Source organism: Pholis gunnellus (genome assembly GCF_910591455.1).
Source record: "Pholis gunnellus genome assembly, chromosome: 5".
Taxonomy (NCBI): domain Eukaryota; kingdom Metazoa; phylum Chordata; class Actinopteri; order Perciformes; family Pholidae; genus Pholis; species Pholis gunnellus.
The window spans coordinates 5985930-6013678 of record NC_136531.1 but is presented as its reverse complement, the minus strand read 5'-3'; the positions used below and the strand labels follow the sequence as shown (position 1 = coordinate 6013678).

The 27749-nt window shown below is 42.1% G+C and overlaps 3 protein-coding genes across 3 annotated transcripts in view; all 3 read left to right on the top strand.

The window, feature by feature from the left end:
* The window catches only part of myo15ab (myosin XVAb), a gene marked incomplete at both ends in the record, with an annotated part of 45082 nt that extends 34699 nt beyond the window's left edge, over nt 1–10383 (top strand). Inside the window, 19 exons of the mRNA XM_079160333.1 lie at nt 428–569; nt 1081–1192; nt 1340–1414; nt 2942–3147; nt 3228–3346; nt 3931–4000; nt 4108–4180; nt 4421–4494; nt 4657–4739; nt 4864–4994; nt 5082–5176; nt 5897–5974; nt 6070–6166; nt 7109–7269; nt 7358–7491; nt 9021–9154; nt 9820–9953; nt 10038–10178; nt 10282–10383. Of these exons, the coding sequence (XP_079016459.1) occupies nt 428–569; nt 1081–1192; nt 1340–1414; nt 2942–3147; nt 3228–3346; nt 3931–4000; nt 4108–4180; nt 4421–4494; nt 4657–4739; nt 4864–4994; nt 5082–5176; nt 5897–5974; nt 6070–6166; nt 7109–7269; nt 7358–7491; nt 9021–9154; nt 9820–9953; nt 10038–10178; nt 10282–10383 (2161 nt within the window). The remainder of the gene's footprint in view (nt 1–427; nt 570–1080; nt 1193–1339; nt 1415–2941; nt 3148–3227; nt 3347–3930; nt 4001–4107; nt 4181–4420; nt 4495–4656; nt 4740–4863; nt 4995–5081; nt 5177–5896; nt 5975–6069; nt 6167–7108; nt 7270–7357; nt 7492–9020; nt 9155–9819; nt 9954–10037; nt 10179–10281) is intronic.
* Nucleotides 10384–11823: 1440 nt separating this feature from the next.
* Nucleotides 11824–16253, top strand: alkbh5 (alkB homolog 5, RNA demethylase). Its single transcript, XM_079159827.1, has 4 exons — nt 11824–13144; nt 13234–13314; nt 13419–13556; nt 15317–16253. The coding sequence occupies exons 1-4, from the start codon at nt 12363–12365 to the stop codon at nt 15474–15476; spliced, it is 1161 nt and encodes a 386-aa protein (XP_079015953.1). The 5' UTR covers nt 11824–12362; the 3' UTR covers nt 15477–16253.
* A 2268-nt stretch (nt 16254–18521) lies between these two features.
* Nucleotides 18522–27111, top strand: mief2 (mitochondrial elongation factor 2). The gene is made up of 8 exons (XM_079160048.1): nt 18522–18689; nt 21176–21336; nt 21925–22093; nt 22214–22311; nt 23730–23906; nt 24011–24174; nt 24723–24875; nt 25644–27111. Exons 2-8 carry the CDS (start codon nt 21199–21201, stop codon nt 26149–26151), a joined length of 1407 nt encoding a protein of 468 aa, XP_079016174.1. The 5' UTR covers nt 18522–18689; nt 21176–21198; the 3' UTR covers nt 26152–27111.
* Nucleotides 27112–27749: the final 638 nt, after the last annotated feature.

Genomic DNA, 27749 nt, shown 5'->3' with positions numbered 1-27749 from the left:
CTATGTACCTATCAGCCAGCATAAACACTGATAGCGCTGTATCTGAGAGAAGATAATGTCAAGCAAATTTATCAGTCAAAGAGCAGTTTTTGTTCAAGCCTGTGGCTCAAAACATAAACATAAGAACTATGTCCTCACCAGTCAAAAGATAAGATCACCATTTATATCGGATCAAAATATGGAGGAAAAAAAACAGCTTCTCTAATAAAATGGCATCTTTGCAAAAAGGGAAAGAATGGATTGTTAATAGAAATTGCATACATTTACCATGTAGGTAGTATTGTATTTCTATTCTCAAATACTGTATTTATTCATTATAGTATTTCAACATTATTCATATTTGTGAACTGACTTTCTTTCTTTAATTTCTGTAGCTTTGTTTCATACATCAGTTGGGATCTTTTGCGTTGTATTTTTTTTTTTTCAGCTACGCAGACATCCTGTTTGTAACCATCCCGTCTGAAAACATGCTGGAGTTCAATCTGACCAACGAGAAACTGATCCTGTTCTCAGCCAAGGCACCGCAAGTCAAACATCTCATAGACACCTTCATCAATGAGATCAAAAAGGTACAGCACACACACACACACACACACACACACACAGCTAACACGGCAAAGGACTTTAGTAGCCTGTGGTGTTGTTGAAGTTATGATTTTACTTGAATGACCGGCTTAGAACCACGACAAATACCATAAATAGGAGGTGACACAAGGACTTACAGCACAAAAAAACATTAACGTTATGAGGTGTGGCAGTCAGTGAGACAGTAGGAATAGTGTGTATCTATTCAGGAATGAAAGATGAGTGAGTGGAGTGTTGTGTGATAAAAAAAAAAGGACGGGAATGGGGGAGTGTAGGGAGCACAGTTTCCTCTTTCTGTCTCCACCATGAAACATGTGGGTGCGTTCTTAACAGATGACCCAACCACACGTACTGCCATCTGCAACACAAAACACAGACTATTTCTCTTACTACCTTCATCTGCACACACTCTATGTAAAAAAACGAACTAAAAACATGACAGTAACACTGTGAGAGTATCCACTTGTTTTTTGTTTGTTTTTCTCTTCCTTGCAGGACTCAGATTATGTGATAGCAGAGCGAAACTTTGTGACAGACGACCGCTCGATGCTCAATTTCCACAAAGGCGACATCATCAGGCTGCAGGTTATGGACGGGCTGGAGAAGGGTGAGACACAACGGTACATGTAATAGAAAACATGTCATCTAAAAAGTGAATCTTTGATCTGACTGGGTGTGTGTGTGTGTGTGTGTGTGTGTGTGTGTGTGTGTGTGTGTGTGTGTGTGTGTGTGTGTCTGTGTGTGTCTCCTCCAGGTTACAGCTACGGTTGTGTGGTGAGAAAAAAGGTGGTGTTTTTGGAGGATCTGAAAAGAGACACTCAAGACTTTGGTGAGTGTTCATTCAAATTTTTAACTTAAGCTAAATGAGATCTATAAACTTGTTTTACGTGGTAACCAGATGTTAGCACCATGGGCAAGGTCAATTCAGACGGACAGCTTTGAGAGATTTGCTAACCTGAACCGTGTCCGTGTCCCCCGGAGTATCACTAGGCCGGGTAGAAATAGGTGCTGTGATGTTGACGGTGCCCCCAGCTTTTTTTTAAATACAATATTGAATCAGAAAATTATTTTTCAGATGGAAGATGGCGATGCAATTTGAAAAATATTGATTCATTGATTCTTTTCTTGAGGACGCAAAAGATGATCACAGATGAGGAGAAGTCCCGTCATTTCGTTGCTTAACAGATAAAAGAAAAGACGAACTCGGCGTGTGCTTCCACACACATTGTTTTAATTTACCTTTGACACATTTATTGTTTTCTTTGGCCTCTGACATTTGGACTTCAAAAAACCCTTCTTAAATGAGCCTCACACAGCACACTATGGCCAGGTTTTCCGAATTTGGATTCATCCTCCACCGTACACTTCACTGAGATCTGTCATCATGTTTACATGTGAATGTAAGATCTGAGCTGCATTACACATTTGATTTTTCGTCAAGTATTAAAACCTCAGGGTGTGTGTGAGGAGGACAGCTTGTGATTGTGGATACTTACTGTAAGTCACATTGTGAGGACAAACAGCTGGTCCCCACTTAAGGCGAGACACTGCAGGCAAAAACATTTTTCATGCACAAAATAGACATTTAGATATTTAGATTAGACGAGAAGGAAGAAAACATCCAAAATACACATTTATGTGTTTATTTTACTACACTGTCTATTTGCATCTGTAGATTTCTCCTGAATTCACCTTAAGTTAGCATTAAATAATGCATCCTTCAGAAAATGCAAAAAGAGAATTGTCATAATGTAAACGTAAATACTGTAAATACAGCACTGACAGGCAGCACCCTGTGAGCTTATCAGACCCTTTTTCATGGTAAACAGTTGCGTGCTACTGCTGGAAATGAAGTTGATGAAAAAGGTGAACGTGAAGCCTAAACAGTAAAGCTGTGGGCCGGGAGACACTAAAGGCTGCGAGGAACTGGTGCAGTCAGGTGCTAATTCTCTGTGGATTCATCCCTAGTGGCCCCTTACACACTCATTTCATGCATTGTTGCGGTGTTGTTGTAGTGGTTATGGCAAAGGTTAGGGTAACCCTGCAGGGAGTTGATGTAAGTCAATACGAGTGACAGAAGTACCCATGTGTATAGTATCTATAATTAGACCAAAGGCTGCAGTTTGTGCCAGGTTATCAGCGTTGCAGCGGGCGGGAGTTAAGTCTTATAAATGAGAGAGAAAAGCATGCAGATACAGATCTGACTTGAGTAAATGAAAAGCTGACCTGCTGTTTCGAGGAAAGGCAGATAGTGATCAGGACTTACAGCAGAGAGGCGGGTTGTTTAGAGGCACAAAGCATCCAGGTGTGTGTCTGTGTGTTGGGTGTTGTAATCCCTCTGATCTGTGTGTGTCAGGTTGGAAGTTTGGTGCAGTGTTTGGCCGCTCCGGTGGGTTCCCGGCCGACTGCGTCCATCCCGTCGCTCCTCCCGACTTCCTGTCGCTGCCACTGGACCGCAAGGCCGAGCCTCGAGGAGGAGCGGGACAGTTCGCCGTGTCATCAGCCATCGCTGTGGCCGTGGCGTCCACCATGGCTGCGCATGAGATAGATCAAACGATTGAGGTACACAGGCACACATTCTCACATGCGTTTTTTTTTTTTTGTGTCTGGTTGTTTTTTTACTGACAATCTTTGATTTCCAGAAGGTTTCTCTTGACGGCTTTGCTGAAGGAGATCTGGATGAGAGGGCCCTGCAGGACAGTCAGTATGACATGTTGGAGTTCGCCAAGAAGTTCTTCAGACAGGGAACCAACGGGAAGGGGTGAGACACGGAAATCACCACAAACACACAGAAAAACCACACTGACCATTTCAAATCCAGTGATGGAAAGTGACTAAATACATTTACTCAAGTACTTAACTTTTATACTACAATTCTGATTTGTCTGTTCTGTATGATACTTTATATTTACTATACCACTACATTTGTGAGTGACACATTGTAGCTTTTGTTCCACTACATTCATTTAACAGCTATAATCACTAGTTACTTTTTTTAATACATACAAAGCATTTCATTAGTTTATAGAATACGAAACCGCATGTAAAGTAATTAAAATCAGCTCAACCTGAACCAGTTGCAATATTAAAGTAGTTTTACATCAGTAATAATAATTGAATAAGAAAATATTAAACATTGACAAACCAATCTGCATAATGAGTATATGTAAATACATGTTGTCACTAATACTATTGTACCGTTATTGAATTAAATTTTGAATGCAGGACTTTTACTTATAATGGATTATTTTTATTGCAGCTTTTAGTGGAGTAAATTATCTCTGTACTTCTTCCAACACTGTTTCAATTTAAATGCTGCACTTTGTGACTGATTTGTGTTCTCAGAGATTCATTGAAAAACAAAAGCAAGAACAGAGACTCCAGAGAGCCCACTGAAATGATCAAGTTCTCCAAGGTGCCTTTCTACTCGCTAAAGCTTCAAATACTCTCATAAAATACATCTTCTGTACGTCACGTTGGGGTGTATTGAATTGTTTGTATGACACCTTTTCTTCTTCGCAGACTCCTCTGACTGAGTCTCTGATAGAGTTCACGGATCCAGCCATGAACAGAGTGGCAGCTGATCTCTTCCTGTGTAAGTTCTCACCTTCTCTCATCTCTCCTCTAATTACATCATCTTATTACATTACTCTTATTACATTACTCTTATTACACCTGGGCTTAACCGATTCATCCTCGGTCAAAATAAGACGTGTATCAGATTTTAGGTTCTCAAGTGTTGGATGTCTCTACAAAATATGTTACTAGATACTTCAATTATTGTTGACCTGCGTGAGTGTGTGTGTTTTGTGTCCTTGTTGTGTACTTTGTATAGCGATGATGCGTTTCATGGGTGACTCTCCATCAAGGGGATTGACGGAGCAGGAAGTGGTCAACACTGTCCTCAAGGTAAATGCACTGTTTTTTTCTCTCTAAGGCTACTATTTTCTCTTTGACAGTTTTCTGATGTGTGTGTGTATGTGTGTGTGTGTGTGTATGTGTGTGTGTGTGTGTGTGTGTGTGTGTGTGTGTGTGTGTGTGTGTGTGTGTGTGTGTGTGTCCTCCCCTCAGCTCATAGGAGAGTTCACCTTGATGAGGGATGAGGCTTACTGCCAACTTCTCAAACAGCTTACGGCTAACACCAGCTCCAAACCGTAAGTCCGCTTTTCCACATAAACAACGTACCCACAACAAACCAACCCACACTGTGCTCCTCTTTCTGTAATCCTCTGTGTGTGTCTGTGTGTGTGTGTGTCTGTGCGCTCTTGTGTCGTACAGTGATAGTTGCCAGCGAGGCTGGAGGCTGCTGTACATCCTGACCGCTTTCCATCGCTGCTCTGAAGTCCTCAAGCCCTTCCTGCTGAAGAACCTGCAGCAGGCTTCTCGCAGCGCCGGGGCGCAGTATCAGGGTACTAAAACAGACACAATCACCAATTGTAGGTCTGCTGTGCACATTAGCAGCGCCACCAGCATGTAATGTTCCATCAATGTGCTAGGCATCGCTAAAGCGTGTGAGCAGAACCTGAAGAAGACGTTCCAGTATGGCGGCCGCATTGTTCCACCCAACAGCATGGAGCTGAAGGCTGTGGTGGTCAGTGCTTCATTTGATCTATCTGCAGAGGGGGAGGAAGTATTCAGATCCTTTACTTTAATAACAATAAAGTGTAAAGATACTCCATAACTGATAAATGTCTGCCTCGATCCAAGTAGCAATAGTATTGGCAGCAAAAAGAAAAGCTACTCATTATGCAGAATAGCCACATTTACGCCCATGTTATACAATATTGATATAAGCTGCACATTAATCTGGTAGGACAAGAACAATGATATTCTATTTCTCATCAAAATATTTATAAAAATATAAATATATTGCCTGTGTTTCTAAAGCTTATTCCTCTGTGCCACAGAGCTCCATTGTTGTCCAAAAAACTATTAAAAACACATTAAGGAGACACATTGTGTGTCGTTTTCCTTCATTACAATGACCGTGGGCACTGTAGCCTGAAAATAGCCCCCAAAAATACACTATTAAAGTCGTTTTGTAAGATTTTTTTAGGAACCACTGGGCTTTTGGATGACATTCTCAGAGTAGGGAAGTCAAAATGTGATAAGAGACAACTATAGAACATCCCCATCCTTATCCTTCAACTACTTTATGGTTTTATGTGTAGTTTAGTTTACAATGTGATGAATCATATCTTCTAAACTGATGCTCTATTTTGTATGTAAAATCTTAAGGTGAAGCACAACATAGCCTGAAATGTCCAGTGTATATCCAGTATGTACTATATGAGTGTTTATACTTCCTCAGGCGGGACGTAGTTCCAAACGTCAGCTGTTTCTGTTTCCTGGAGGCATCGAACGTCATGTGAAAATCAAAACGTGCTCCGTAAGTGTTCAGTGAGCAGTTCAGCACCTCTGGTGTCTACAAGGAGACGGCTGGGATGTTTCTTGCACGTGTGTTGATATTGTTGTGTCTTTCAGGTTGCCCTGGAGGTGATTGAGGAGCTGTGTTATGAGATGGGTTTGCACAAATTGGAGGCCATGGAAGAATATGCCATATTTTTAGTCACCAATAGAGGTGTGCTCGTCTTCTGCTTCTCTCTCTCTCTGTCTCTCTCTCTCTCACACACGAACACACACGAAACATTGCATTAGTGCACAAAGTCAGTCTTCTCATCAGGGTCAGTGAAGCAGATCCACTCACAGATCACATATCAGACTGTTCTCTGGTTTCTAGCTGTGGGAGAAAGTCACACATGAGTCCACGAGTCCTTATTGGACCGCCGAGGCAAAATAACGACAGACGGCTTGATGTCAGCTTTTCATAGCCGATGACGATGTCGCCACACAGAGTCATCTTTCCTCTTCGTTAGATGTTAATGTGCCATTCATTTGCACACTGTGTAATTATATTGATGTATTTAAAATCATGATGAACAAATTGTCAAACACTTACATCGTTAGTGGATAAATACAATGGCCATAATCTGTTTCAAAGGCAACTTGCTTGTTTTTTTTAATGTGGTTTTCCTGATTAAATGCAGAAGCAGCTTCTGTTCTGGTTCTTGTTGCTGTGCACATCTTTGTCATATTCCTTTGCACACTGCTCCTGCTGCTTCGGTCTTAATACGTTTTCAGTGCTGAAAGCTCCAACATTGATTTTGTCCCCTGAAGCATTGACACAGAACTCTTTGCATTCTGTTGTTGATTCCTCTCTTCCCGTAGCATTAAATATCTCCACATGACAACAGCTGGCAGCTGCTGTTGCTCGTGTGCTATTCAAAAGCACAGCAGGTCACACAACATGTGTCTACACAAGTATTAGCATGACTTTTCAGGGTGTTTATGTCCGTAGTTTGTATTGGATTTAAACGAGTGTTTGCGAGAACTTGTCAGATTCTGATTGAACAAACAAATCCTTCATAATGACAAATATTTCAATGCGTGGTTTTAACTTCATCTTTAGATGATTATGCAAATCTCTGGGTGATAAAGTGAATGTGTATGTGGGTGTGTTCAGGTCAGAATGTGCGTCCTCTGAACAAACACGAGTACATCCTGGATGTCGCGACAGAGGCCGAGGTAGTCGACACCAACTACAGCTTCTGGTTCAGACGAGTCGTCTGGACTCAACCGCTCAAGTTTGAGAATGAGCTCTGTGTCGCCATGCACTATAACCAGGTAAGACGGGCGGTGTTTCACATACGCAGTGTGTGTTATCGACATGTGTGCACGTGGTATGTGACTGTGTTTGTGTGTGTGTATTTAGATCCTGCCGGACTACCGTAAAGGCCTGCTTAATGTCCTTACACATGGAAAAGTGAGCGATCAACAGTTCCACCAGATCTCCAAACTGGCAGCTTTGCAGCACAGAGCCAAAGACATCATCTTCATCCCCAGCATGTGAGAACACAAACAATGTTTGCAATACAGCTTCTAGTTTCATTGATCAACTTTATTTAGTTCATCACTTTATCAATCATATCATTTTTGTTTTGCCACTGACAGGCTCAGATTGATAATATAAGTGTCTGACAACATTATGGAAAGGGCCCTGCAGAGAATTATAACCTTTTTCTTTACATTTTGCTTAATTGGGTCCGTCCGTTCACTCGGAGGAGTCTCGTTTTGAGATATCGCGTCACATCTACATCGTCAATATTCAGCCATGAGATTGAAATAATATTAAGCTACGCTTTCTGTACTCCAGCACAACAAGCTCTGCTCCGACGCTCACTCAGGTTTCCACCATTGTTGTCCTGTAACAAGTCACATGACACAATAAGAGACAGACATGATCAAGCGAAAGGTAAAGAAAAATGTTTTATTTCTCTCTAGGGTCCTTGCCATAATGTTGACACTTAAAAATCTGAGGCTGTCAGTCGCAAAAGAAAAGCGCTTTTAGTGGACGTACATTCACGGTGAGGAATTGCCCGACGTAATTACATTACACATTGTTTAGCAGCTGCCGTCTGCAGTGTTCTCGTTCAAAACTGAACCAATTACAAAAATTGGTGTCTACATTAGTCATTTAGACACAAAACATGGGAAATAAAGGTTGAAAAATACCAAAGTTTCCCTTCTAATATGGAGAGTTATGTACATATATATACAAACATCCACACACCATAATTCATCCATTCCTTCAAAGGTTTCCACAACACAGCCATGTGGCCCACCTTGTTTTAATACACTCAACACAACCGCTGTGCTTTTAATTGGCTCCAGAAGTTCTCCAGATTCTTGTTATGGCAATTAGAGCGATTAAATTATGTTTATCCATTATTTCAGGGTGCATTTAACCTTCCCTGTTTCCCTATTAACACCAATCCAAGTTAATTTTAACGTTGAACATGACCAAAATATAAAAGTGAAATTAGCATAGATTTCCCAATAAATATTCATTTTAACTGCAGGTTAATTATTTTAGGTAAATCAACCTTAAACAGAGCTTCCGTCTCAGCACATTGACTGGAGATGCACATTAGATTAATGGGCATATGTTTTTCTTGTTGTTAAATAGTGTATACTTTATTATTTATGTGTAATGTGGACAACATAAATAGTTGTGACAGTACAGCAACACTAAAGCTGCAATCGATGCGTTTCTACATTTTCCCTTCAGCAAACATCCGCACAGGAAGAAAATCAATGTTGAACACAGAATGCAGTCAATGTTTTTTGTGTTTATGGTGTGTGACACCTTATTTTTCTCAACTGAAAAAAAAAATTGTCCTTTAGTGCTCTTACTATTGTTATCAGTGTCTCTCTCTCCACACACACACACACACACACACACACACACACACAGACACACACACACACAGAGCCGACAGCAGAACCGAAACAGCTCACTGAGTAAAATCATCCTGAGAAATGTTAAGAAATCACTGAGTGAAGCAGACTCCTGTTTATCTTCCTCTCTCCTCCAGACATGAACTATCAGAGTACATCGCCGCACCCCTGTTCAAGAAGCAGCCCCCCCAGCAGTGGGTTACCATGGTCACGCAGCACATGCAGCAAGTGCAGACCCTGAACCCGCACCAGGCCAGAGCACAGTTTATGGGTAAGATGTCCTGTGATCAGTCATTTTTTACTAAACTAGTCAGTTTTTACCTTCTACGACTGGACTTCTCTCCCGCTATATGTGTAATACGCTCCAACTTAACCTTAAGTTGAGATAGTTTTGTCAAGTGTTGCTTCCAGAGTCAACAATGAACTGTGGAGTGCAATCGATCATTGGATTAATCTTCATGTTGACAGGAACAGTCATCTGCATTTAGATGTGAAGAAGAAATGCTGCAACGTTCATGTGTAAATTTGCCCTTTTTTAAGGATATTGTCATAACACAAAAAGTATTTGTGTCTTAAAGAGATGCTAGTGATTTAGTTTTTCTCTTACATAATGTTGAGAGACAGATTAAACACACTCGAAGCAGCAGAGGCCCATATTCGTTAACTTTTAGTCTCTATTGGTAGAATCCTCAAAACACTAGAATCCTATATTTCCTATCATGCAACTCAACCTATGATAGCGATAACATCACCAGGGCCATTTTGACAAATCCCCTCAAGAGCCACAGAAGACATTTACAACTTTGTTCTCAAGCAGAGTCAGACTCCTCATGATGAATAAAGAGAAATCAATGTGTAAAATCTGTGAAGTGACCCTTTAAAAATGTAATTTTTGTCCAGTGTCCTTGAATAAATTCTGTGTCTTTGTGCGTGCAGGGCTGATCAGTGCATTCCCCATGTTCGGCTCCTCGTTCTTCTACGTCCAAAGCAGCAGCTCCACCACCTTCTACGCCCCCTGCATCATTGCTGTCAACCAACATGGCCTCCACTTCCTGCACAAGAATACACATGTGAGAGTAGAGTCACGTAGCAGTTTCAGTGTACAGTTTCATTTTTTTATACACGTCTATAATGCTTGGTCTCTTTTGGTGCAGGAGCTGATGGCAGTGGTCCCCCTAGTGGAGGTGCAGTCCAGCCGCACCCAGAGGCCCACTGCTGGAACGAGTTACCCGTATGTAGACCTGACCCTGGGGGACATGAACACACAGCGGCTCATTCAGCTACAGCTGGAGCAGGTATTACGCAAACACAGACAAGGACACTCTTCAGAGGCCACACATGATCATTTGCAGCGAGTTGCTACGGTCGTGTGCTCATGTTGGCGGTGTTTGTCCACAGGGCCTGGAGTTGTGTCGAGTCATCGCCATGCAGGTGGAAAACATGATGTCCGTGCGGGAGAGGCGACTCACCCTGCCACCCAGCGAAATCACCATGTTATAGCACATGCTTCATTGTACGCACACACAGTCGTATATACACACTAGATGGAACCCTTATAAATAGCCTACCTCTTCTTGCCTTCAGGCGTTCTAATATTATATGTAAATGCATAAGTGTACCCTGAAGTCAGTCTATTATACTGCATTAACTGAACAGCATACTGAAGATAGTGAAAAGTAAATATTAGTTCATGTTTTTTTTCAGGTTGATGTCTTTATAATTGCACTTACTGCTGTAGTTGTATTTGATTAAACATTAGAGATGTTTTTAAATGTACAGACTGTTAATGAACAGTGAGGAGCTTCACAGGCCTGTGCCCTGTCACAAGGTTTTATAACTGATATGCAACATGTTTTTTTATTTTTTTTATTTATACTGTTTATTATACAACTTGATGTTAGTTAAACAGTTGTTGCAATGTTAATGCATCACATTTCTTGTTTTGTAAAGAATATTTTATCTAAATAAAATCAGCTCTTTTAAAGAGAGAGATATGAGCACTTCTGCTGTCTTTTGTTTAAATTATTAAATAAGTATCCAAATAAGCCTATAAAATATTTATTTTAATGAAGAGTGTCCCAGGCAAGGCTACAATTAACTATTTTTTCATGATTGATTATTTTTAACAACAAAATGCCAGAAAATTGTGAAACATGGTGGAGTGTACACAGAGCCCAAGGCAATGTCTTCAAATTGCTTGATTGCCTGACAAACAGTCAGAAAAAGTATTCAATATATGATACGAAACAAAGGAATTATGATAAATTACTTAAAATTGATATATTTTGAAACTTGTTGCAGAATAGTTGTTGAATTTATCCTTTTGGATCTAAATCGTAAATAAATTCAATATGCATAAACATATTTTAAAAATACATCATGTTCCAGTGTAACGTTACAGCACTTAGGTCTAATACTGGGTGAGTTATGGACATAAAATAGCCGTGTTTTAAAAGATTTACAAATCTAAATAAGGTGTCTGTGACGATATGTATCTACTACAGGATGAAACGTTTACTTTAAACATTAGTTTTGTACTTCAGATATCCAGCAGGGAATTTGAGCACAGAAATGAATAGTTTTCTATTAGTTATGCACAAATATTCAGGTATAAGTTGCACACATTTCTCTTCACAGATTGAATTAAGTATATACATGAAGTTTATTATTATTATAATATATATCAACACAATAAATAACACTATAATAAATGACAGCCTTAAATAAACATTGCTAACTTTATGGAATTAAAAAAGAGCTCAGTGGGACCAAATTAGCAATCGCTTTGCGCGTGCCCCTCTCAGCTCCAAAAATGGATTTACGCGTTTGCCCATCAGGACACTCCCTCCCCAAAGTGTCAGGTCAACACTGAGCATGCGCAGATCTCTGGCAGGTTACACGAGTTTATTTTCAGCCTTTTTTTTTTTTGCTGGGGACGGGTTACGATGGTGTGAAGTGACCGTGGTCAAAGCCTTGTTGCGAATATATAACAATGTTTTTCTTAAACTCTCGGAGTCAACCCGAGAGCGGAAACGTCTCCGGAGCACCGGGGTTTGGAATTTAACGGTGACATGTGAAATGTCGCTGCGTGGTTTGTCGGTATTTCCAGGCGGCAACGGACAGACCAAGCCAGGCTAGTTGTAAGCTAACGTTAGCTAGCTCGTAGCCAAGCAACTCGGGTAGCGCTCGTTAGCCCTCTCCGTTGGCTGAGCGCGTGTTGTAAGTGTCGACGCAGTGTTTGTCAAAGCTCTGCTTTGTTTGCACGCGCCTGGTGATATCATATACGGATTGACACGTTTCACACCAGACTGCTGTTTTAGTGCGAAGCAACTTGGCGAATGTTAGCTACATGTGTGTGCTGGAGCGAGCGGTCCCCTAAACTAGCGACGTCCACCATCAAAGACTCCCTTTGACATCTAAGCTAGTCTGCTCACATTAAACTGTCCGTTAAAACAGTGCTGAAAATGCGACGCTGATACATGCTAACCGTTAGCTTTAGTGGGTCACGTCGCACTTCACCGGTCATATTGTTTTTGGCTGACATGGCATCCAGCGGATACTCTGACCTGAGGGAGAAGCTCAAATCCATGACTCCACACAGAGACGAGGTAAAAAATAAATACGCGGACGTGGAGAGTAACGGCAGCGGAAAGGAGCGAAAGCGCAAGATCCGAGAGTCCGACGACGACGACTACGAGCACAGCGATGACAGCGTGGAGAGCCGGGAGCAGGAGGCCGGCCGGGTTAAGAGCAGCATCCTGCAGGAGAACATCTTCACACCGGAGGAGTGTGCCCTCATCGAGGAGAAGATCGACGACGTGGTTATCAAAGGGGAGGCTGGACTTTACCGCGAGCACACGGTGGACAGGGCGCCCCTCCGCAACAAGTACTTCTTCGGGGAGGGGTACACGTACGGATCCCAGCTGGAGAAGCGTGGACCGGGCCAGGAGAGGCTGTACCGCAAAGGGGAAGTGGACGAGATCCCGAGCTGGGTGGACGAGTTGGTGATCAAGCGTCTGGTGTCCAGTGGCGTGGTCCCGGAAGGGTTTGTCAACAGTGCGGTCATCAATGATTATCAACCGGGTGGCTGCATTGTGTCACACGTGGATCCTCTGCACATCTTTGCACGTCCCATCATCTCGGTGTCCTTCTTCAGTGACAGCGCGCTCTGCTTCGGCTGTCGCTTCCAGTTCAAACCGATCCGGGTGTCGGAGCCGGTGTTCGTCCTGCCCGTGAGGAGAGGGAGTGTCACAGTACTCAGGTGACTATGGCTGTGTTTGTCGCTGTCCTGCATTGATTGCGTTACTGTTCAAAGTGTGGCTGAGGGCTGACAGCATCTTTCTCTCTCAGTGGCTACGCCGCTGATGACATCACCCACTGCATCCGCCCACAAGACATCAAGGCACGTCGTGCAGTGATCATCCTTAGAAAGTGAGTCAACGTACTATATCTTAAAAAGTTATTCTGTTTGTGGGAAATTTCTCTCTCTCTCTGATCCGTGTGTGTGATCTGGTGCCCCCTTCTCTGTTTGCCAGGACCCGACCAGATGCTCCTCGAGTGGACTCTGAAAGCCCTTTTCCTGTCGAGAGACCTGCTCCCCTGAAAGCCAGACCTGCTCCCCTGAAAGCCAAACGCTCTCATCGTCGCAGAGCAGATCCAGATGCTGCTCACAGGTATACAGACACGCATACTGACACGGCAAATGTTTTCATGGGTCCAATCAAAACAGACCCGTGGAAAACCTACTATATTTGCATGGACTAACAGCTAAAGAGATGGTCCTGATCTGAAGGGGGCGTTAGGACAGTCAGTGGGTCAGTCAATCTGAAAAGCAGACCAGAGGATAGTTACACCTCATATTAAGGGCCACTTAGCAAACGTCAGAGGAAAGATGATATTGGCCTTATTTAGCTTCAGGGAACATACCACCAATACTGTCAGCAACATGATGCACAACTGCTTAACGAGCAGTCGTGGTCGAAAAGAATAACAAAAAAACGTCCCCAGGTTTTTCCGGCATAAAGTTGAACCAGGCTCAACATTTGCAGGAATGCAATGCCGCTTTATCTGACAAGGCGCCGCATCGGCCAATCAAATATATTCAAGCGCATGTTCGTTCCTGGTTGATTGTTTTGCGACGCCCTATTTCTACTGCTTGCCTCAAGATCGTTGCATCAAAAGACGAGCAGTAAAATGTAGAGCACTGGAGTCCTTTCTCATTACATCATAATCACTGTGAAGTGTTTTGACATCCGACACGCCTTCAAACTCGTAGATCTGTTTCTATAATTGTATTTGCATAATCATATTTCCTCCTCTCACTGGGACCTGAAACTAACCCAACAACACATAAACAGCCCTGGACATGTTGCTAATGTAGGGCTGCTTTCAGTCCGCTCACTGAGATGTATCGACATACTGACCCCAGACCCAGTTAGACTGAATATAATTTGGACACAGCCCAAATCAGATCATAGATCGTCGGGTCTTGGTTATTAGGAACCATGATGACCTTTTTTAAAGTCCCTTTATTTGAAGGGATCCTACAAGGTTGGACATGGAAGCACTTCTGTATCACTGACGACAAGACACAAGTCTGAAAGGAATGCTTCAGATTAACACAAAGACTGCAGCACAAAGTAAAACATGTGCGTCTTGTTTCGCCTTCTAAGTTAACAGTCATAGATTCATTCTCAGTCGTCAGATCTTATGCACAAAATCAATTGAATAAACTATGACGGAGCCTATTTTAAACTAATTCAAACTATGCGGTGCGACCGGTTCAAATGTTCAACCACAGTATTAATCACACCAACATTCTCTCCTCGTGTTTTTCATTCATACTATGTGACTGAAGTAATAAATACCTAAACATGCAACATATGAGCGAATCCCAATTTAACATCCTGACATTCAATGCTTGTGCACTGTCGCTCTGTAATAACGTTAAATGATGAGATTAATGAGAGACTGTATCCGTGGATTCACTGTGAGAAGCGGGGGCGAGCGTCTCTCGTGCCCACAATGGTCATTAATTAAGACTTCAAAGGCAAAATAATTTAAAACCCATCAGTGATGCAGCTTCTTTCTGGCTATCATAACATTTCTCTCTCTCACTCTCTCTCACACACACACACACACACACACACACACACACACAAGTAAATGTGCTTTCATATCTGAATGAAGCCATGAGGAACATTAACTTAACAGTCACCAGTGTTTGTTTGAATGACAAAAAGCCATCACAGATCGATGACGCCAGTAATGTTACATAATGTTGTACATCTGAAAAGAGCACAAGACATACTTCTGCACTGACAGCTGAGGCTCTCACAGCGTTCTAATGTGTTCCTGTTGAACAGGCGTCATGTAATGTTTATTAATGAAGATCCACACCTGACTTGGCCTCTTAATGTTTGTCCTCCGCCAGGCCGCGGGTGCTCGAGATGGACAAAGAGGAGAACAGACGTCCGTCAGACTCCCATCACCGTCGTCACAGCATCAGCTCCGAGAACTACTGGAGACGCGGTCAAGACTCCGACAAACACCGGGAGAGTTCAGGACGCAAAGTCAAAATGAGACGCCACTGAGCACTTCCCCGTCACACATGTATACATATAAATATATCTTTTATGTATTTCAATATTGTAACATTCTTTGATCAGTTGTCATTTTTCTCGCTCCTGTTTTAGTCCGCCACAAGGAGCATCATGTTGTCTGCGTTTTGGTTTGAGTCTGGATGAGTTTGAGTGCGTTATTTGTTTTCCGGCAGACGAAGCTGCTACAAAGGTCCGAACCTCAACTTACTAACTCCAGTTAAATTACCTTTAATTGAACATTTCTTGTTTCTATGTCCATAGATACTTCAGAATGGCATGTATTTTTTGTAACCAAGATGTACAGACCACAAGAGCTAAAAAAGAAATACCCCATGTATGTATGGATTTGTACAAAAGAAAACCGAACTGTAATCTAACTTGTTATATCGTACAACACTTTTGTATAGTCTTTGATTGGGGGAACTTTTCTGCAGGAAGAAACATTTGCTTTTCTTGGCACCCACATTTCTGCTCCTTACCTTTCCTGTGCCATCCCAGATCTTAGTTCACTTTGGCCTCCCTGTCGCAGTTTAAGTTGAAACAACTGGCAGATGTGCAGAAATGCGTTCTGTGTTATGATTTGATTCTGCTGTACGGCTCATCTTGGTGGAGGTTACAATGTGGTGCATCAACTAAACTGATGTTTTATGGAGTGATTAAAAACCTCAGGCCTTGTTTTACACTCCTGTTTCAGTTTGAAGTTGCTTACCTTGTAAAGTGACAGAGGCCATGTTATTGCTGATCTGTATTAAATCTAATTTTTCCTCATTTACATTGGTGATGTTTGGATCAGACAGAACAACACCAACCCTATAATGTCTTGTTGAATGTGTGTCTAAACACGTGGCGGAGAAGAAACTCAATATCCGTATCTGTCCTTGAGATTAGCTGTGTAAACACGTTTGTTTTCTCCCAGTCAGCCGTATTTGGCTGAGGCACTTATTAGCTCGCTGGTAGTTTAGTCTGGAGTTACACATGAACACAAATAAAACTTGGTTCAAAGGAGAAATTACTTTCTAAAAGCAGGGTGGAGTTTTGACCATGGTTTTCTGAAGCTCTGCTACAGTCGTGAACTTCAATATGATCCCAAAAGTTATAGTCTGCTGGAGGCAAATACTGCGGCTCTTCAGACAGAGAGTGGGACACAGTGGTGGCTTCATGGGTGTCACTGGTCAGGTGGAGGAACAACAGTGTGTCTCATGTTTAAATGATCAAGCAAGTAACTGGCCATAGCATTGACGTAGTGCTCAGGACAACTTTGTGAAGGTTTGGTCTCGAGATCGATTGCAATTTTACCCGGTCTCGGAGGAATTAGGATTTTATTTCTAGATCACAACGGCGGAGGTATCGCTAAACTCTCTGTGGATTGTTAATTGTTAATATAATTACTGTGATTGCTTATAGAAAACAAAGTTCACACAATTCTCCTCTGCCATGTCTTTTAATAAGTTTATCAAGACATTTCTCATGTTCACTTATACATCCACACACACACAGTATGTCCGGCAAAAAAAGAGGTGAATGAAGTTTAATCTTCATGTGAGTTCTGTGTTGTTTTTTTATGGGAATATGAATCCTTCCGGTGAATTTGAGGAGTGCCTGTGTGGTTTGCATGTTTTACGTTCTAGCTGAGGTGTGTGATGCATTGTGGGACTTGCGCTGGTCTTGGTCTTGACTCGGTCTCAACCCCTTAAAAGTCTTGGTCTCGATACACTCTGGTGTTGTTCAAGACTTCTCAATTAGAATATAATTTCTATATAAAAACAGTACAGTAGATACTGTATGTTATTCCAGGCATGTTCTAGGTTTTCTGTCCACCTTGGTGAATGTTTGGTCGTTCTTGTGGGCCACTTTGAGCAGGAAGGTACACTGTTAGTAGAGAAGTCATGCTGTCATCCTCATTAAAATCTAACAGTTTTTTTTTGCTTTGGAATATTTGTTTTATTGATTAATGTTAATTTGCATTTGATCATATTAATGAAGTGGTGTTTTTCACTGAAGGTGAGAAGTCAAAGGGAAAACAAGTTTGTACCTTTGCGATTCAATTTCTGTATTTCCCCAATAATTCCTGAATCTGTATATAAGTTTGTATATTATGCATCCTCGATATTTCCAGAAAATTATTTATAATTCAATAAATAAAATCTGTAAAATCGATCAGCTTTTGCATGTTTTGAATTGTACAATCAAAGGTAACATGAACTCTTAAAGCCTCACGTTCATTTATTTTTCCTTTTTCAAATGTAATAAGATCAAGTCATAAAGAGAGTTTTTGACTTCAAACGAAGAATGATTGGCAATCAAATCAATCGACAGCATGTTTGGAAAAGAGTTTCTGAGATAAGAGGTTTGAAGTTCATTCTTGACCTTAGAAAAGCTGTTTTAGTTTGTCCAAATGTTTACGTGTGGAAGACAAAGTGATATGATCCAAAGCACTGAAACTGTTACTAAATGACATTATTCAAACCATTTACTGAAGTAAAAGTAGCAATACCACACTATTAAAATACTCCACTACAAGTAAAGTGCATTCAAAATTGAAGCTAGGTAAATGTACAGAGATATAAAAGTAAAAGTACTCATAGTGGCAGCTGTCAGTGTTGTACTATTACATTATTGAGTCTATAATTGATGTATGAATATGTAAGTTGTGCTTTAATGTTGCCTTTTTATAGTAATTTTAAATACTCTATATATACTTTCGGTATTTTAATCTGTAACAATGGATCATATTTTATGAACTTGTTTTGTTTGCAAAACCTTAATTTGAAAAGTAGTTTACAGCTCTCTTAAATAAATGTAGGGAAGTGAAAAAGTACAATATTTTATAGTTTAAGTATCACAACATGGAAATAACAAGTAAAACACAAGTATCACAAGTAACACACACATCTTGAAATTTGAGTAAAAGCATTTAGTAACTTTTCATGCTACATAGAACTTATTTTCGAGTTCCTGATGTAATAAATCGGTGTTGGGTGTTCCTTCTTCTTCTGGGGTGCCGCTGCTCCCTACCGCAATTACAAAGGAGAAGAAGAAGACAGCAGCTGTTAGCTAGCTAGCTGGTTGAGCTATGTTTACTTTATGTCCGTGAACAATAGAAAGTAACTTCACGCGTTGTTGTTGAAGAACATTGAAATACGTATTTGATCAAAACACTAATGGTGTGGAGTCGGACTGTTGTATATATCTCCGCACTGAGTGGTAAGTGTACTTAAAGAGTAGTGAAGGAGACAGCTGGCTGTCACTGACTGCTAATGTACGCTAGCTAGCTAACCTAGCTGGCTAGCTTTACTAATGGACGTCAGCTGCCCCCAGGAGTTGACAGCAGTTTGTCCGTTTGCTGTTTATCTCCGTGCTCCTAAACTTAGTCAGTCGATTGATCGTGTATGTTAGCTAGATGGACATGTGTCGTGTTACGTTAACAGCTGTCGTGTTGCTAATATCTGGCGTTAACGTTAGCTACACCTATAGGCTGTATTAAAACACTGGAGAGGATGCTAGGACGTGAATAATAAACTCAACATGCAGTTAAACTGCAAGATACGTTTTAGAAATCATTTGTTAAAGGTCTGTGTAGGAGAAGCCAGAATGCTCTGCAGTGTTCTAATGCATGTTACTAACTCACCTTTGTTGTATAGCAGTGCTGCCACCCTTGGTCAGCACAGTACACCACAAACACAAAAGAAAACTTTACAAACTAAGTATTTTCATCTTTACGATTACTTTGTTTCTACCCTCTATAGAGAGACTGCCTGTCCCATCACTTACAGTAGCAACCTGGGGGTTTATGATGTTGCTCATGCTACAAATCTGCCACCGTATTACTAAAATATAAGGTATATTTCAAGCTGAAATTGCTGAATAGACTCTGTTGGACTGTGGTTATGGTACAGCACCCTTGCGCTGACGGGAAACAGCAAAAAAGCATGTTGAGTAATAGCATTATTTACTGATTATGTGTTTTTCAGTTGCTCCATTTTGTTTGCAGCTATAATCAGCCCAACCAGAACCTGTTAACATCAGGAATTCTTTGGTTGACGGTGATGTAGCTAACATCAAACAGAAAGCGTTGAAAGTGTCCCCTCAGGGCTGAACGTGCTGCAGACACTTGTTGAGCTGTACCATGACGAGGAAGGCTGTTACATGTTTGACCCAGCTGCTCTGACTCCTGCCTGTATTGGCTCTATAAATAGAGCATGTCTCCATTCTTGGGCTCCTGTACCTCTGGCAAAAAAAAGAGAGGCAACGCAGTCCTTGGAAATAGTTTAGAGTCATGCCCTGTGGCTATTTCTGGATATCAGGTGTCTGGAGCTAAATATGATAAGCACACTGCGTGCGTTAAAAACATTTTCAAACTGAAAGTATATTTATATCATGGTCCCGTGTCTGTTTCTACAGGTTATTGGTCAATTTCCCCACCCCCATTATTAACAACCTCAAACATTGCTTTAGCTGTGAGAAACGTTGCACTTGATCTCAGGCCTTATAGTCAGACAGGCAGCTGTTCTACTAATAAAGAAATGTCACGGAAAACATTTTGACGTGTCAATGGTGCCGGCATTCTGTGTGGCTCCCTGGAAATGCTCAACGAGACACCACAACGGAGCTGAACCATTGTTAATGTTATCAATTACAGTTGTGATATTCCTACTAAATCAAAATGTCTCCTTCTCTGGCACAGAAGCAGCCACGAGAAATGAACCAACAGCTCGGTTCAGTCTCTTTTTATTAGTAGAATGCATGAATGGAAAGGTTGTACTAATTAGTCGTTACTTTTATTTCCATAGCCCAATATCACTAATGTGTCTCAAGGGGATTTACAATCCTTACAGCATAAAATAACATTTTAGAAACGATAATAGATAAATCGTCTTCATGTAAACTGCATAACTTAATACATCAGGGACTTTATTAAAACTACACTTAAAATCATCTAATTTGTTTCTATGACGGGAGCACGATGTGTCCACAGGAAGCTGTTTGGCTTCTCTATGAGTCAATAACAAGTTATAACTGTGTTTATTAAAGTCTTTCACTAGTTTTTTGACAGAAAGGGATGTTGTTCTCAGGAAGATTACAACATGATTGTTGATCATGATTAATACTCTGTGGATCCACTGATGTAAATGAAAACTACAGACATACAGAGGGGGCAAATTAAAGAAAAGAGTGAAATAAAGGAAGGTTTTTCTGCCACCGTAAGTCTACAGAGGAGCTTCTCTACTTTGGGATAGATTCTCTAAGAGAAGCTGCTTCCTCCAAAAGGTATTCCATCATTTGGTGTTTTGAAGAGGGGAGAGTGCTTTCTCTAACACGTTGGTTCAAAACCTTTTTAAGTGTTCACTTGAGTTGAGATCTGATCACTCTGAATTCTATGATTTACGGGTTTTGTGCCAGTTATTAAGGTGTTTGCATTTGTTTTTTTCTCCGCTTATTCATCCAGATTTTTACTCCCTGTACTTTTTCACCTGTCGGTACATCTTGAAACATTGTTCTGCTGCACATCCTGTCAGTTTGTCTCCCGGGTTATTCTGACTTCTTGACATTCATGTGGATGTGCAGCTCCATCCCATGATTTCTAGAGATCCAGACTGCTGCAGGTGGAGCTCATTTTCCCTCTTCCTGACAGCTATGTCTCGTTCCTCTCTGCCCACTTGAATTAATGTTACGCGTTCTCCTCTCCCAAGGCTAACCGCACAACGAGGAGGCGATGAACTTCCAGGGCAGTCGGAGGCGAGGAGAGGATGGCATCGCCGTGGTGATTGATTTCCTGCTGTCTAATGCCCAGCTGGTTCTGGGAGTCGGGGGAGCGGCCGTGCTTGGAATCGCTACACTGGCAGTGAAGCGGGTGAGTGGTTTGTCAGGTTGCTGGTACCACATCGGTGCGTCATTAATAGAAACTCTTCAATCATTACTGCAAAGATATCGACCTGGGCAAAAAAAGTGCTGTAAAGCCCTGGATTCTCCATGAATCTTTAATGCACCAGCGCTATGCTGGCACTCAGAAAACTAGTATGTCCATTGAGTTGTATTGGATAAATTATCAGTACATCCTCCAGCTGTTTCTTTACCTGAAGCATGATTTGTCCACGCAGACTATAAAACTAAAACTACTCATTCAGAATTGTAGATGAATCAGGATATTGTGTGTTAAATTGATTGCTGTTTTTTTTAAGTTAAAGTGTTGTGAATTAATGTAAATCTTCTGCCTGAGTGACAGGAAATTAATCACAAATGCATTTGGAAAATGGTAATTTATAGCTAATGAAAAAAAAAAACCCTCTGCCCTGTCTGAGGTTTGCACGAGGCTGAGGTTGTCTTTGCGCCTCCTCAATCTAACTTGGCTTCCCTGCGGGTTATGGCCGTGTTTGTTTTGCACTCTGCGCCATCAGTCATGCAGTGCAGCCTGGCTGTGATGATGAGTGTTTGTGTTTAGCTGATAGAGCGCGCGGGCCGTGCCGCTGACGATGATGAAAAGGTGAAGCAGAAGATGGCCGAGAGCTGGGAGGAGTTGAGTTTGGTGTCTGCCTCCCCCACGATGATCAAGAAGGGCATAGAGGGCGTGGTGATGAAACATGTCGCCAAGGCAGTCAGACAGCAGAAAGGTATGCGCTGCATCCCAGCAACCGAACGCAAAGGAGACACACAGAAACACAGAATGCTCTCATCATCGTTGTGGCCCTCTGATATTACTTGACGGCCGTTTTGATCTCTTCCTCAATCAGCTGACCTTTCACAACAGCCTCAGACGTCCTCTCCGGAGGTGCCGGCTAAACCCGAGTCCAAGTCCAAGAGACTCCAGCCGTGCGTCCTCAGTTTGCAGGTACGCTCTGACATGTTCGCCTCTGAGCTCTTTGAAGGCCTAGATTATGTATTCAGTCTTAGCAGCTGCTGTAGAAGCTCTGCTCGGTGTTGGCTCATTCATTCATGTAACATGTTTTTTAAAGCGCAGTGCTGAGGGGATACGCATTGTTATGCACTGGTTAGGCTGCACAGAGCCCCGGGAGCCCTGCACAATCACAGCACTGCGTGTGTGCGCTTGTGCACTGGCTGTATATAGGAAGTCAAACAAGCATGAAAGCAGCTTTGAGTTAGTGTGCAGAACGCCCACATAAGCAGAACTGTTCTGTATGAGCTACATGAAACAATTTGTTCAGTAAATGTTAGCAGAGCAGATGCGAACGCATGACTGGACATAAGAGGGGATTTGAAGCAATGGGATTTGCCTTTTTAAAGAAAGCTTATGCAAATTGTATCCTTTTATGAATAGTTGCACATCTTAATTTTCTATTCTGCATCCCAGGAACAATGCTTTTTACAATGAATACTGGGAAGGTAAAAGCCAATATTTGTAATTTAAATGACTTGTTTCTGAAAAGGTACCACAATAGAACCAGCGGTGCGTTTTTCTATGGCAGCGTCCATTTTTTTAGAAGCTTCTTGGGTCCAGTTTAGCCGTATTAAAGGCCTATATCCAGGCCTTTAATATGCTTTAAGCTGTTAATGCTATAACTACACTTGTTTTACCTTTTTAAATGCTTCTTTAACAGCAGTAACAATACAGACAGCGCTGCTGTTTGCTACTTTTCTTCATCGCAGCAACTTAACTGGCAAAGCATCCTCCTGTCAGAGTTCATAAACACTGAAAAATGTCTTTTTAACCCTTTCAGATCACATCCTGGTCATATTGTGCACATATATATGTATGCAAAATATCAAAATCCAATCATATTTTCTTCCTGTTAAACAAAATATGAGGTGTGCTTACGTAAGCTTGGACCAATCAATTTCAACCAACAATAGTATGACGGCCATCCATCAATCGTTCAGCAGCTTTTAGGACAATGGAGGTGTGTGTGTGGAGCCACAGTCTGATGTAGCTCCTCTTATAGCCGTCCAATCAAATGCCACGGATTTGATTTAAACCCCTCTGATAACTGTACACCGCTCAAACGTTCTGTTTCACTTGGGAACACACCCCAGCACAGAAGCTAAAGACGCTCTAACTTTAAGTACGCTGAGAGGCACAAAACAACCGTAAATATTCTATTACTCAAGAGACCGCTGTGTGTTTTCCCAGTGGAAGTGTAAAAACATCAAAACTGTTTTTGTTACCATCGTGTTTCGAGTTGTTATCACGGTGTTTGTTCCTCTCTGAAGGATGCACACACGCGGACATAGTACAGTAGTTTTCTGTCTGAGCTCTGTGTCGTTAGTAAACTGTATATGAAATGTGTGTAGGAGCGACTGCAGCAGTACTATCACACGAGGGCGGCTCTAGCGCCAGATGAGGTCCGGAGGGCTCAGTCTCTAGCTGTGGACATCTGCACTGAGATCCAGGCTTTTTTGCACAGCCGCCTTCCTGACATGCCCCTCGGAGAAATGAGCCTCGGAGGTTCTCTACTGGATGACCTGCAGGTACACGCACTGTATACCTAATTTTTTTTCCCTTTGTGTTGTTGTATAGCAAGGTGTGAGATGAATAATACCACCTGTGTTTATCTCCGTGTGTGTGTGTGTAGGTGGTCAGTGCGGACCATGCCTGTCTGCTGGTGCCTCTACAGCTGGAAGCCTCTCTGTGGCGCCTCATCCCGGGAGAGGAAACGCTGCTCACACACCCGCTGCACTGGATGGTCCGACGGGTCAATCTGGAATATTTTCCCAGAGGACTCAGCTACTGGGACAGGTACACTGATAACCCAAAATACACTGATAACCCAAATATTTAGAATTCGTCAAGCAGCCTGCACTTTTCAGGTGTTTCTTTCTATTTAAATAGAGCAGGGCTGTTTGTGTAACTAGTAGATTTGTACTGCTCATTTGCAACAATTGTGTTGTTTTTTTTACTACAAATAATGCAAAGTGATTGTCAGGAAAAATGATTGTATTGCATCTCTTTCTTAACCAGAACTAGACCCGCAACTAACTATTATTGTCCTTATCAGGGCAGAAGGTGACGTCTTTCAAATGTTTAGTTCTGTTTGAAATAAAAGTCCCAAAATATTCAAGTTGTATTTAACATTTACACAACATACATTCACAGACAGGATATTTAAAAAAGCCGTAATAAATACATTGAATCAGATGTAATATAAGAGGTCACTGATTTTCGACAAACATAGATTCAGTGTAAAATGAGACGCTGTCTTTTTGAATCAGCCTTTGTAACTTATATTGAAACATGACTGTAAGATTGAGCCCTTCAGTAAAGCAGTCTGTCTCTGTGTCTTGTAGGTACCTGGTGGGTGGTTACCTGTCTGCAGAAGCGGTTGTGAACATGTTTAGTAAAGCTGTCATGGAGACTATAAACTGGCTGTCCATCAGCAGCACTCTGGACTGTCTCGTCAGACCTGTACAGGGAGGACCAGACCTGAGACTGGAGATTCGGTGTGTGTGTCCGTCCTTTTATCGTTGTTTTTTTTCTGTGCTCGGTTTTATTAGTTAACTCGGCTGTTTGGTGTTTAGAAGGCAGTAATGACACAATTATTTGATAGTTGCCGATGCAGTGATGCAGTTTCCAAACAAACTTAAACCTGGTAAAGTTTCAGCCGTGAGCTGCTGTTCACTCGTAAAGAACAATGCTGTAGATTCACACGTTATCGAGTTATCTGTCGCTGAAATGTCTCCCTAATGCGCAACAGCCTTCCCACAGTCTTACATGTTTAAGTGTCAAGAAGGCAACGAAATAGAAGTCGGGAAATGAACGGGATGCTAAAAGAAAAAGGTTCTATATGAAAAATGGCTCAAATCACTGTGTAATGTGAACAGAGGTTTGCCTTCAGGGCTTTCTGCCAGAACTCTCCCTCGGATTAGGCAACAAGCCTACATAATTAGGTTTAGGACAATATCATGTTTTGGGTTTAAATAAACTTTTGGCAGAAAGCCCAGAAGGCAAACTTTTCCCGTGTGTGAACCGTCCCAAAGAGTTATCTCCCAACCCTGCGCTTCCCTACAGCGAGAAGGAGCTTTTTAGTGTCTTTCAGCTCATTGTTTGGGTTTTGCTGGCCACAACTTAAGAGTTTTGGTTCACTCTCACCGTTTTAATGAAAAGGCTTTGATAACCCCCCCTTGTACACACACAAGTGTGACGTTTGTGTGTGTGTTAAACCTAATGTGCTCTCCCTGATGGACTTTTGTCCTGTTGTGATCCTTCAGGCCTGGGAATGAGGAAGGGGCAGAGAGCAGTGATCCGCCGCTGTTCATCTCCATGCTGCCTCTGCTGAGGGAGGAGGACGTGGTTCTGACTGCCCAGCCGGAGCTCACCTCTCCCTGGGTCAATGCCTGGCACCTGTCTCTCTACCCGTGGGAGAACCGCCGACTGACTCGGCTCGACACCGCCGACGACGGATACCGCCGGCACGCGCTTAAAATCCTCAAAGCGGTGTGCAGACTGAACCCGTCCCTGCGGCCGCTCGGTGCCGCCCCGCTGACCAATCTCATCCTGCGCCTCAGTGACAGTGAAAGCGACTGGTCCGAGGTCAGCCTGCATGTGAGATTCCAGCAGTGTATCGCAGAGCTGATTGGCTACCTGGAACAAGGAACGTTGCACAGTTACTTCAAGCCAGCTGTCAATCTGCTGAGCGGCTTGTCAGAGGACCAGGTGGACCAGATGGGTTTCATGCTGTACTGCGCTGTGTCAGAGCCTGAAATACTGCTTATATAACTGTCAGCACACACGGCATCTTTCTAGCTCTGACACACACACACACACACACACACACACACACACACACACACACACACACACACACACACACACACACACACACACACACACACACACACACACACACACACACACACACACACACACACACACACACACACACACACACACACACACAGATCAAATGAATAATCTGTTATCAGTCACAATGTTTGGTTCAAGGCGAAGACGTCGTGTTCTTCCCACCTCGTACTGACGTTGTTTGGCTCCTCCGTCCTGCTTTTGATGCAAGAATACAGAATGACAGCATGCACCATGCTGGAGGAGGAGATGCGCAGAGAGACGACATGTGAAAGTGATAATCGGGCGGAACAAACCACTCGGAGGAAAGGACACGTGCCAAGGAAAGGAGCTGAGGAGAGTGTTTATCACCATGTTTGACATGATGCTTCAGGATGTGCCTGATCCAGAACACCACAGCCACCAAAGTCTGCATTTAAGTTTGAATGATTGTTTCAGTTCAGTATTTGAATCACCAGCAGAGGGCAGTTTATTGCTTCTAACTGATAGCGTGTCCTAAAATCTCCTTTAATATAATCTAACTATGCAGAAAACGAATGACCTGCTTAATACCAACGGGTTTAATGTACTTATAAAAGCATTCGGTCTGTCTTAACTTATTTAACACAAAGGTTATATTTTATCATACTGGGGGTTAAAGTGTGCAGTATTTTGTTTGTCTTGTTTGGTGTTCAGTCTGTTGCCAATCTTATTTGGGTTAACTAACCCTTTAAAATCATGATTAAAGTTGCCTAATAATTGTATGCTGTTGCTTTTAAATACCGTATGAATGTTGTGGCCATTTCTTGCGTTCTTGCTGAGTGATGGGAAAATTGATTTTCTGTGATTGAACTGTCAAACTGCAAATAATAATTAAAGCATTTGTTTATATTCTTGCTCAGTTGCCCTGAAATGTTTCTGTTCTAACTTTCAAAATCGACTGTCGCAAAGATAAGTGTCAGTGCTTCATGTGAAACCTTTTCATGCACCTTTGTTTACCAGCGTCGGTGGCTAACAGCTACTGCCATGAGCTGAAGAGAGTCGATGCACTCTGTGCATTTAAATACAGCAGAAGTTAAAAAGGCTTCTAGAGTTGCTGTGTTTTTAGTGTAGATTTCTCTCACTGTGTTTACCTGCTGAGCTGGTAAACTGTCATATTTACACAGAATAAGGACTGTGGATTTGCAATCGCATAGACAAGGGATCCCTTCAGGGCCAAAGGAGGCGAGATGACGGTGACCAATCAATTGTTTGCCAGATATCAGATAATAATCGACTACCTGTATGTAATCATGAGTTCATTACTTTAGTGTAGGCGGTGCATGTTTTTCACTGTTGACGCCCGTTTCAGTGCAGCAACAGAGACCCCGAGAACTCCATCACTGTAGAAATGAGGAAAGGCCCCTCGGACAAGGAGTCCACCTTTCAACATGAATTGTGAGTAACGGACTCATCTTTCTTCATCACTGGCCTCATGCTGTCGCAACGAGAGGGAAAACATTTAGTTTTTCATGCAAGCTTTTGTATATCTTCTT

What these genes read in the sequence shown, in the direction of transcription:
- alkbh5 (XM_079159827.1), top strand. Translation starts at nt 12,363, where the DNA reads ATGCTAACCGTTAGCTTTAGTGGGTCACGTCGCACTTCACCGGTCATA. An exon ending in GGGAGTGTCACAGTACTCAG is followed by an intron (nt 13,145 to 13,233) that starts GTGACTATGGCT and finishes TTTCTCTCTCAG; the next exon opens with TGGCTACGCCGCTGATGACA. An exon ending in GCAGTGATCATCCTTAGAAA is followed by an intron (nt 13,315 to 13,418) that starts GTGAGTCAACGT and finishes TCTGTTTGCCAG; the next exon opens with GACCCGACCAGATGCTCCTC.
- mief2 (XM_079160048.1), top strand. Translation starts at nt 21,199, where the DNA reads ATGAACTTCCAGGGCAGTCGGAGGCGAGGAGAGGATGGCATCGCCGTG. An exon ending in CTCTACTGGATGACCTGCAG is followed by an intron (nt 23,907 to 24,010) that starts GTACACGCACTG and finishes GTGTGTGTGTAG; the next exon opens with GTGGTCAGTGCGGACCATGC. An exon ending in GACCTGAGACTGGAGATTCG is followed by an intron (nt 24,876 to 25,643) that starts GTGTGTGTGTCC and finishes GTGATCCTTCAG; the next exon opens with GCCTGGGAATGAGGAAGGGG.